Source organism: Grammomys surdaster, unplaced genomic scaffold (assembly GCF_004785775.1).
Source record: "Grammomys surdaster isolate TR1022 unplaced genomic scaffold, NIH_TR_1.0 64, whole genome shotgun sequence".
Lineage (NCBI taxonomy): Eukaryota > Metazoa > Chordata > Mammalia > Rodentia > Muridae > Grammomys > Grammomys surdaster.
The window spans coordinates 752222-763840 of NW_021604566.1; the positions used below are offsets into that span (position 1 = coordinate 752222).

The window sequence follows — 11619 nt, forward strand, 5'->3', positions numbered from 1 at the left end:
ATCTGTTATTTTGGTTAATACATCTGGACCATGTTCAGGGTCATGAACAGTTCTAAAGTGTTGCCAAGGCAGGTAGGTCAGGCTGCTGTGGAGTAGAAGGCTGAGGAAGGTCTAGGCAGACATAAGACAGAGTTAGGACAAGACAGTGTTACCTTAGTCAGCTTTAGCAGCAAGTTAACTCACTGAGCCATCTATCTGGCCTTTTTTCCCCTTTGTAAATATCTAAATATTTATTTAGAGACAGGGCCTCATGCAGCCCAGAGAAGCCTTGACCTCATGGCTTATCTGCGATTGGTCTTGAATTTCTTATCCTCTTGCCTCTAACTCCTAGGTGCTATAAGTACAGGTATGTACCACTCTGCCTGTCTCACCTAAGAAAGTTTTAATGCTAGACTGCTTGGTGTCAATAATCTTTTAGAATCAATATTCATTTATTTATTTATTTATTTATTTATTTATTTATTTATTTATTTATTGGTTTTTTCGAGACAGAGTTTCTCTGTGTAGTCCTGGCTGTCCTGGAACTCACTCTGTAGACCAGACTGGCCTTGAACTCAGAAATCCGCCTGCCTCTGCCTCCCAAGTGCTGGGATTAAAGGCATGCACCACCACCACCCAGCTAGTATCAATATTTATAAATTTTGTTTTAGATAACCAGCTAAAAATTTCTTTCTAGAAGATTTTTGAGTCAAAAAAATCTGTATTTTAGTATGTTTCAAGATGTTTAATATATTCAACTCAAAAAGTACTTTGACATGGGGCTGGAGAGACGGTGCAGCAGTTTTGAACACTTTACACTGGTGCAGAGTCCCCAGGAGTAAGTCTCCACACTCCTATGATGGCTTACAATTGTCCATAACTGGTTCCAGGGGATCTGATACCCTCTTGTGTCTGCCTTAGGCACCAAGGACACACATGCATGCAAAACATTTATATACATAAAATAAGTCTAAAAACATTTTTAAAATATTTTAATAAAAAATGTTTAATTTTTATTTTACTTTAATGAATACAGGTTTTTGCCTTCGTGCTTGGTGTCAGGGAAAGCCAGAATCTTCTGAGGCACTTCTTCAACTTCACCTCTGTCATATTTTAAAAGAAAAGTTCAGAAAACTGGGTATAATGGTGCATGCCTCTATCCTTACCCAGCACTTGGGTACTAGAGACAAGGGGAGTGCCATGCGTTCAAATCTGTTTAAAGTATACGAGTCTCTGTCTCAAAAATCAAGGAAACATGTCAGAACTAATGACAACCAAGACAAAAGAGCTTTCAAATCAAGCAACAGTCTTCATGCTCGGCACAATGTTCCTGGCAGTTTTTTTAAGCCTTGCTCACAGTCGATGATTCTGTTATCAACAACTTTGTCTAGCATTTGCTGGGGAAGAAACCCAAGACCTTTGAGCGTATGTTACTCCCAAAGATGGGAGGAGAAAGACCACAGACCCAAGTCATCGTGGTCAAATGAATTAGAGCAAGCAAATAATTATTTTTATGCACACTGGTGATTTGACTGCATGTTTTTGTGTGAGGGGTTGGATGCCCTGGAACTGGAGTTACAGACAATTGGAAGCTGCCATGTGGTTGCTGGGAATTGAACGTGAGTCCTCTGGAAGAGCAGCCAGAGCTCTTAACTCCAGAGTCATCTCTCCAGCCCTCACAAGCAACTAGTTAAAGGAAGATTTTTAAATTCATGTACAAAGGCCTCTAACTCAGGTGTGGTTCAAGAGGTCAGCATTGCCTATGAGGAAGAGGAGACTTTTATAGTTCAGCAGTAGGAGTTTTTCAAATGGGAGATTTAGCAGGCAAAATAGGTGGGATTACAGGAACAGAACATCATAGCAAGTTCTTGCCAAGGGCATCCTGAAACAAAGACCTGGTTGCCAGCTGAGCATAAAACCGGTAGTTATAACAAGGTAGCCATGACAACCCTTATGAAACAAAGGTAAGGTTGCAAGATGGTTATAAAAAAATCTTTTTGAAACAAAGACATGATTATCATTCCTGGAACAAACAGTACAGAACCATTTGTAGTTAAGGTCACAAGTTTCATGTGTAGCATAGCCCGATCCTTGAAAAACAAGTTTAATCATAAAGAGGAACGAACCTAATTTGTTCTTACTGTGAGAGGGCTCTTAAGTCAACGATTGAGGCAGGTGGATTCTTCAGAACCCACCAGAGGCCTTCTAGATGCCTGTTTTCCTCAATTTAGTGAAGCTGGTTCTTTCTGAGTTCTGTCTCAGCTTCTAGTATGCCAGACATCCTATGCTGGGCCTCTCCAAACCCTAGACATGGATCCAGTGTTGTGGAACATCCTTAAGCTTCCTTGGCTCTGTTGTGCATCCTAGGTGTTGAAACCCTGCCAATGGGAGCTCAGGTGCTGGGCTGCTCTAATTTTCTCAGTCTCTAGTATCACCAGGGTATACTCTGCGTCTAAGGCAAGGCAGAGAAAGAACTGGTGGCTCTGGCTGAATTCCCAATTAACCAGAAACAACCAGTGGACCATGAGACATCCTCTTCCCCCCCCCCCCCATGTAGGAGTGTCAGGTCTCGTTAGACCCCCCACATCTCTAGATCAGGATCCCACAGAATCAGAACAGATCCAGAAACCAGGCATTATAGAAAAATAATTAGGAGTTTCTATGAATTACCATAGGAGGCCTACATAAGAAAGAAAAAAAAAGGAGCTCATTCCTCTCCTTTCTTTGATGCAGTTATTCACTCGTGCAGTTCGGCCAACTGAAGACGTGCCAAACTGTCCGCAGTACTGAGACATGCACTGTACAACAAACTGAAACCACATTCTATTGTTATGGAATAATCTACATACATTCTTTCGTAGCAGACTATAAAGTACTACTGTGCTTTCTTTCAGAATATTGACATGAGCAAACATTTTGTTTAAGGCAATTTTGGTGACTGACACGCTGCTTTCTAGTGTTTCCTTTTTTATTTGATAATTTAACTTGCTTAAGTAGCTATGTAGCTGAGGTTGGTCTTGAAATAATGAACCTTCTACCTCGGAAGTAACCTGGTACAAACTTCTTTTTTGTAGCAGCCAAGTGTCTACTAAATCAAGCTGTGGATCACTCTGGTCATTGCAGCAGTAGGGAGCCTGAGGCAAGCCTGGACTATATAGAGAGATCCAGTCTCAAAAACAAGCAAACAAAAATCTACTAATCCAAAGGATCTGCCTAGAACGTTTTGCTTGGCTTTGAAATTCGCCGTTTAGAACACGCAGGGACTGACAGCAAACCGGGTCCAGGATTCCAGTTGCTCTGCACTAGAAACTCAGTTTTCTGTTTGTAAACTGGGCTGGACATGGTGACTGGATCTGGGCAACAGTCTGTGACTTTCTGAGCCGGATCCCAGCGTCACGAAAAGCTTGCTCTGGCTCCGGCTTTCCTGTGAGCCAGCAAAGGAAGGAGCGAGGGTGGCAGCGGGCACTCGCTGCTCCCAGGAGCATTGCCAACCCGTGGACATCGTGGGTAAGGCTGAGGCGCTCTGGCGAAACGCTCCGGCTGGCCTCCTCTCCCTGCAATCTGGTTCCTGAAGCGCCTTGGGGGGACGCAGTTGGCGGAGACACCAGAGGGGGGCGGGTCAGGAAGTGGGGGCGCGGCAGCCGGGAGCTGGCCGGGGCGGCCGCGGGGTTTAGATACTCGGAGGTTTGGGAGACTTCAGGCTGCTCGGGAGCAGGAGGGCCACCCGGGTCCCCGCGGAGACGATGGCAAAGGAAGAAGGTTAAGGCTCCGGCGTGCAGCGCGCCAACTGCCGCGGCGGGCTCGGGAGAGGGGGCCGGGCCTGGCTGCGGGCCTCGGGGAGCAGGGCGGGCGGGGGCGCGCGCCCCCGAGTTTGCAGAGAAACCTGGCGCGAGCCGAGAAAATGGCCCAAAGTTTTGTCTCCCGAAATAGGACGCAAAAGTGGAGCTTAAAGTCAGGAGTCTCGGAGAGGAAGCTGTTGTTGGGTGGCGGGGCTGCGGGTTCGGAGTTGCTCCGCAATGGAAAGCGGGATGAGGTTGGGAGGTTGGGTGGGTTCTGGTGCATGCTGGAAGCTTTGGGTGCAGACTGGGAGGGATCGCACCCCTCGCGGGAAACTGAGGCAGGGATCTGGGATGGGCGCGCAGAACCTGACGGAGTTCACTTGTGCTGTAAGGGATAACGAATGCCAAAGGGCAGGGGCATGTAAGTGGTCTTAGAGGAGGAGGAGGCCTAAAGGACTTTTAGGGTTAAAACTGATGGACTGGAGAGAGCTCTGCATGCTCCTCTGGGTCAGTGTCAAGGGAATTAATCATTTAGCTAGCAATATTGATCAAGAGAGGATGCGGACAGTGAGCAAAAGATAGGGAGCGGTAAGAAACTTAGCAGTGTATGATACATTGAGTAAAAAAGTATTTGTGGCACAGTAACTTCATAGTATGTGTATGCACTATTGAGCTCTTGGACTTCATTCGCCTGGCTGAGAAGTTAGATGTTGCATTCTGCTGGAAAACAGTTTTTATCTTACGGAGTGGAGTTGTGAATCCGACCATTAGTTATCTGGTTTAGATTTAAGCGGTAGAACCAAGGAGACAAGAAGGGAGTTTGAAGAATTCAATGGAAAGCCATTTTTCAAAAGAAAATTATTAGACTATTAGAAGTTCATGCTGACTGGGACTAGATGTACTGTCCCTGAGGTTACGATTCAGTTATTCCTCCTCTTCCTGCAGCTCTCCAGGTTAAATATCATCCACATTTAAGATACTACCAAAAAACAGCCTCAGAAACAGGTAGTTGGTAAAGAAAAATGTAATTTCACTTGTTTCCTTAGTTATACCTGTGTTTGCAATGTGTTATCACTTGAAAAAGATTTTTTTTTAATTTTATTTTTGTGATTAGTTACAATTCTGTGTGGGTAGGTTGATAAACCAGTTTGTCCTTGTGAGCACATTAATACTTAACACAGGAAAAATACAGTGCCACTAAAACTTGATATTATAAATATGCAGAAATTGCATTTAGGATGTAATTATTATTCTTAATAACTATGATGTGGACCTTTTAAAAAGACTATCATTTTGTAAAAATAGTTGACTGTAAACTGATAAGTGATTTTTGCTTATAGAATTACAGGTAATCCAAAACCAGATGTATTTTATTTGGGACAATTACTGAGTGAGAGTTTTACTAGAACAAATGTTTAATTCCTTGGCTAAGTCTCCACTCTTTTGGGTGCTGGGTCATAATAGCAAAGAATAAATAAATATTTATTGTAATGATGTTTGTGATGGTAATATTTACAACAGACATGTCCTGTGTCAGATATTCACCTGAATCCCTTCTGTTTACATATCCTGTATTTATAGTGTTAGAATTAGGTCAGTCTATATTTTTGTTTGAGTTCAGGTCAGGTACAGTTTATAGCTTTGGCTTATTCACAGGTACTTGGAGCCTCTTTGTTGTCCAGCAGTCCCTGGAAGTAAATGTTCTTCCAGAAGCCTCTCCTGTGCAGTACACCTGGTACTTACATTGACACTTCCTGAAACACACAGAGCAAAGAAAGGAACCACGCATAGGCTTTGAGGAGGACAGTGTTAGTGTTTCTTTTGGATCCTCTCTATTCTAGATGAACTTCTAGAAGCCTGTTTGTAGCTCTGTTGGTTCATGTGCCCATGACGGGACTAGAGATTGAAGTAGCAGATTATTCTTGTGGATATGTAGTCATCATTTAGTTTGGCTTTTTCTTTTCTCTCTCTCTCTCTCTTTTTTTTTTCTTTTAGTTTTTTGAGACAGGGTTTCTCTGTGCAGCCCGTGCTGTCCTGGAAGTGACCCTATAGACCAGGCTGGCCTCTGCTGGAATTAAAGGCATGCACCCCGCTAGGCTGGCTTTTTCTTTATAATGCTAAAAATGTAACCTGTGGAAAAGAGAACTTGAACTCATTCCAGAGATCACTTTCAGCCTTGTTGTTTCCACCTTGGGAATGCCACCCTTTGGTAGGTGTTAGATCAAGCTCTGCTGCCTGACTATATCATCCTTGGGTATGTCGCCCTTTGATCAAATTCTGCTGCCTGACTATATCATCACCGTAGCATTAATTTTGTTTTTCAGTTGTGAAGTTACATGAACAGTGATAGAAAGGTGGTGAGAAATTTGTACTCATTTAGCTTCTGGTTTTTAGCGCCAGGTGAAAACTTGGTTTTACTGACAAAGTAGATAAATAGGCTAAAATACATGTTGTCTTTGTCAGGTCTGACTGTGTAGCTCTGGCTAGCCTGGAACTGGCTTTGTAGGCCTTGAGCTCACAGGGATCTGTCTGCCTCAAGTGCTGGGATTGTAGCAGTGAGCCACTAGACCCAGCTCATGTTGTACTTTTTTTGTTGCTAAAAAATGAATGATTTTTTTCTTATTTGTTTTTAAAATATTTTTCTTTTATATTTAAGATGGTAATACGATTACATTATCCCCCCTTCTCTGTTCTTGCTCTAAACCTGACCCCTTTTTGTTCTCTTTCAAGTTCATGGCCTCCTTTTTATTAGTAGTTGTTGCATGCACATATGTATATGAATACACACGTAGTCCTAAATATATACTGTTCAGTAGGTATAATGGGGCTTGTATGTGTATTTTCAGGGTTGAACATTTGGAATTGGATAACCAATGGTGTGCTCTTCCCTGAGGTAGACTATTTCTCCAACTCTCAGCATTCCTTAGTTGTCTTTAGTTTTTCATATAGGGTTGAGGCCTCATGAGATTTTTCTGGCTTTTTTTTTTTTTTTTTTTTTGTCATGAGACAGGGTTTCTCTGTGTAGCCCTGGCTGTCTTGGAACTCACTCTGTAGACCAGGCTGGCTTGAAACTCAGAGACCTGCCTGCCTCTGCCTCCCTCCGGAGTTCTGGGGTTAAAGGTGTGCACCGCCACCTCCTGCTTCCTTGTCTACTCTGGCATGTCCAGTGCTCTTGTTTGCCTCTTGTTTAGGCAGTCATGTTGGTGAGACTTCATGGCTGTAGCTCCTGACTTTCCTAGGAGACTCAGGCTCACAGCAAACTCCTTTATCCTTTCTTTATCTTCCATCCTTTCCACCCCCTCCTCTGCAGTGTTCCTTGCATATGGGAGTTGTTCTTACCCATTGGGCCTGTGGTCTGGGGTGCAAAGTGAAGTTTCCTGGCTGAGGGGTGCCGGTGAGGAGTGCATCGTGGGCAGTGAGAGTGGTTAGGAGTAGGGTGCTGTAAAGGTGGGTGCGCATTAGACATGAGACCATCTACTAAGTCACTTCTTTCTTTCTATGCTGCTATTTAAAGACATTTTAGTAAGCATGTATGTGCTTGCTTGGAAACAGTTTCACAGCATATTTGTTTTATTCAGTTTTCACAGTAATGCTAAAGAGCAGTCTGTCTGATCAGACTACCCATTCTCTTTGCTGCTGATTCTTTTCTTTTGTCTCACATTTTATAGCTTAAAAGAAGGGAAATCAAAGCCTGGGTCACATTGTTAACCTGACAGGGTACTCTGATCTTCCATGGTAGTTACTCATGAGGTAATTTTATCGAGGGAAAAAGTTATGTTCTCTATCTCAAATTTCTGTCTAATTTGGAGTCTCTTATTTTCTCATTTGGAATTTAACTTACTAGTTTCGAAGTAGCTTCTGTATTACATTTTTTAAAAATTAGAGACAGAAAAGGTAAGCAGTTTGGAATTACAGCATTTTTTCCAAGTGCTTCCCATGATATGATAGAACAGAAAGCTAACACCTACACTTTTCAGAATACACAGTGGTCTCACAACAGTGGGAGTCTGCAGAGCTTCCAGACATACACATCCCCAACCCCCGCTGTGGAGAAGAAGAGGCTAGGCCTAGCACTCAGGCATTTTCCTAGTAAGTTCAGGACCCTTTGTTTAGTCCCAAGTCCTGGAAAGAAAAATGTTGTGTGCCTGTAATCCTCAGCATTTAGAAGGCTGAGGCAAGAGGATCAAGTGTTTAAGGCTACTTAAGAACCTACCTTTAAAAAGAAAAAAAGAGCATAATTTCATGATGAATCTATTGTATTTTGAACAAAAATTGTTAGCTTGCAAATGATGGATTTCATAATCTCAGGTAACTAACATAGTAAGATCAATAATATCCCTTAAAACTTTTGAGAAAAAAATTAACTTATTTTGGGACATTTAAAAATAGCATCGCTTGGGGAGAAAAATTTGTAAGCTTTTATCAACTGGACTCTAAAGCATGAGTTGCTGTGGTAGTGGTAGGGAATACATGTTAGTTATTTTTGATCACATTCTGAAGACAGTTTTGAGGAAGAAGCACAGATAGTATGATACTTCAGATACTCCTGGCACTAATGGGTTTCAGTGTGACTTGCTTTAGTCACATGATCCCAAAACTTTTCTCTTTGTCATAGATGTTTTTATTTGATTCCTTCAATATCAGCATTGTGCCCTTTGTGGGTTTTTTTTTTTTTTTTGACCAGGGAGGCTCATTAGAGATAGGACTTGGGACTTTCTACTGGGATCTGGCCATGTAGGTAACCTAACAAAAGTTGATCCACCTGAGATCCTGAAGATTGATGAACACATTGCAATAATGTCTTCAATGTTTTAAGGATCATCTGTAGAAGCCCGCCAGAGGAAAAAGCAAAGAACTTCAGGAAGTCAGGAAGCCAAAGGAGAGAAGATCCGCAGAACCCCAGCTCCTGAAAGAGCTCCAAAATGTAAGTCAGATGGGTCTGGTGTAGTGCCACACAGATAATCATGCTGGAAAAGTATGTTTTCATCATTTGAATGTGCGAACTTTCAGAAATGATTTCTTTTGCTTTTTGTGTTTTGAGGTGTTGAGAACTAAACCTAGGGCTTGTACATATGAGCCGGACAAGCACTCTGCCACTGAGCATGTTCCCGTATTACACAGAAATAGTTGAGATTAAATTTATAGTTAACACAATTGATTTTTGCTATAGAACAACCCCTGAACTGTATCACTTTACAATAAACATTTGTATCTTAATTATGGCCCATGTTAATGACAGACATTTATTTCTGATATGTTATATGTTTCAGTCATGGGTTGGCTGGCTTGACTTCATGTGTCAGGAAAGAATAGCCCCTGTTTGGGACAAGTTTTTCTTGGCACAGAGGAAAAGAGAAGGAAGGCCTCTTAAAGGCTCTGCTGGACTGCCCCACTGTCTTGGTTCAGGCAAGTGCTGGTCAGTCCAGACAGTGGCTTACAGAAGCACACTGTTACTACAAGGAAACTCTTAGAAGTCATGGTTATGGGTAGAAATACATACTCTTCTGTTTTTATTCATTTATGTATTTTATCACATTGGGGATTTTGGGGGACTTTGACTATATGGCTTGTACTATCAATGAGTTAATCTTTTCCTCATAAATATTTACTCTGCGCGCCCCCCCCCCCCCGTCTTTCTCAGACAACACATCCCCTTCCCTGCACTAAGGGAGACTTCCAATCTTATTTTGTCATAGCATGAGTTTTAAATCTTTTCTACATCAGGGCCAGCTAGGACTCATTCTGGTCTTAAGACCTATGAACTAAAAATAAAAGTTATCTGCAACATGTCACAGTCCTCAAAAACAGTGCTTCCTTCAAGGACTCAAGATCTTAGAATATCATTGTATTTAAAGCTGTGATTTGCCTTAGTGAGCAGCTTAGAGTCAGCATAGAGCAAAGGTCTTTTGAGAAAAGTGTGTACATTATTGAATGCACACTTCCAAAACTCTTCTCCCAGTGGAGTCATACAGATATTCTTTATCTCTTTGACCTCAAATTGTGGCATTTATAGTTGTGTCAATGAGTGAAACTTATTAGAGACAAAACTCATTTTTTTAAAACAGTAAGTTGGCCTTGTAGATACTTTTTGCTTATCATATGATTATATGACCAAATTTTAGACTCCCTGGAAAGAAGCATAAACCACATTGTACAAATAAGGTAGGCACAGTAAACCACCCTGTCAAAGAATGATAGAAACCGCCCTGTCAAAGAATGGTAGAAACTCCCTTGAAATTCAAGTTTCCAGATGCCAGCCCAGAGCCTATCTTGTCAGCAGTCCTGTACTGTGGACCTGCTTTGCTTTTCTGTATATGTCACTCAATATACACTGTTACATAGTGTGATGTTGTCAATACTTCTTTTTGAAAGGAAGAACTGGAGACACATCACAGTTCCACAGCAGTTCAGAAATCCTGCTGAGCACAAGGTACCGCCTTACCCTGGCCTATGAAATCTTTCGTGAGGAGGCTGAGGAAGGAGAGAGAGAGATCGCATAGAAGATCAGAGACAACTTTTGGGAATTAGTTCTCCCCTTTGACCATATTGGTCCAAAGGATTGAACTCAGGTCATCATGATTGGTGGCTAGTACTTTTTCACACTAAACCTTCTTCTAGGTCTCTAGACCACTTTTCTCTTGTTGGCATTTTACATTAGTGTGGTACATTTGTTACAAGTAACAAATATTGAGGCATTCCCCTTAAATGAAGCCTGTACTTTATTCATACGGTCTTCGTCTTCACCTTATGTCTTTTTACTTTTGTTACCATGTTGTTTTGGACTTCATGTGCTGATAGTTTCCTAGGTTTTTGTTTCTGATGACCCTAACAACCAACCATCCATCCATCCTTCTCTCTGCCTCCTCCTCTTTCCTTGGCTTGTAGTGGGGACTACTCCAGAACCTCACATATGCCAGGCAGCATTCAGTCAACTGAGCTCTCAACTAGGAAGCACCCTGCTGAGCTGTCCTGTAGGATGGACCTCTGTGGGAGTTTGATTATCTTTAATATTCTTTTTCAGATGTATCATTTCAACGTTTTGCAAAGATTGTCATTGGCTGTCTCGCGGCCGTTATTAGTGGTATGATGCATGTTTTCTATTTGTCGGCTTACCATGAACGGAAATTCTGGTTTTCCAACAGGCAGGTAAGAAGAATTTTTAGACTATGAAAAGTGTTTTAATACTTACTATTAACTTGAGAAATGTGTTTCTTAGGAGGTCGTATATATATTTGGTAAGTATGATAAATACCGTCTTATTTGTAGGTATTAGCAAAATGCTATAGATGTTCTTTTGAGACACAGTTTCAGTATCAGTCTTAAAATATGTAATAAGCTGGGCATGGTGGCATATGCCATAAATCTAGCATTGGCAGGTGGAGGTAGACAGATCTCTGTGAAGTCTTAGGCTAACTTGGCCTCCATAGCTAGTTATAAGCTGACCAGGCCTATATAGTGAGACTGTATCTCAAACAAAATGAAATAAGCTAATTTATAAACTAGAAACTGTTAGGGTTCTCTCCTAGTACAGTGGATTTATCTGGGATTGCTTGAGGAAAATCTGGTTCAAGTGTATGAGGACTGGCTGCCAGAGGCAGCAGACAAAAGACAGACAGGCAGGTCCAGGTTGCAGAGGAGTTGTGGGTGGAGCTCATTTGTGGAAGTGCGTTGTGGGCTGTATTGAAGCTGAGTCCTTGAACTTGGAATGAAAAGCAAGTGATGGTAAAATGTCAGAACAAGCCGGGCGGTGGTGGCGCACGCCTTTAATCCCAGCACTTGGGAGGCAGAGGCAGGCGGATTTCTGAGTTCGAGGACAGCCTGGTCTACAGAGTGAGTTCCAGGACAGCCAGGGCTACACAGA

The 11619-nt window shown here is 42.2% G+C and overlaps 1 protein-coding gene across 1 annotated transcript in view; it reads left to right on the plus strand.

Moving 5' to 3' along the window:
* The first annotated feature begins 3620 nt into the window (after positions 1-3620).
* Dpy19l4 (dpy-19 like 4) overlaps positions 3621-11619 on the plus strand; it is a 57612-nt gene continuing 49613 nt past the window's right edge. Inside the window, exons 1-3 of the mRNA XM_028769653.1 lie at positions 3621-3738; positions 8575-8682; positions 10780-10904. Coding sequence (XP_028625486.1) covers positions 3723-3738; positions 8575-8682; positions 10780-10904 — 249 coding nt within the window. The 5' untranslated portion in view covers positions 3621-3722. The remainder of the gene's footprint in view (positions 3739-8574; positions 8683-10779; positions 10905-11619) is intronic.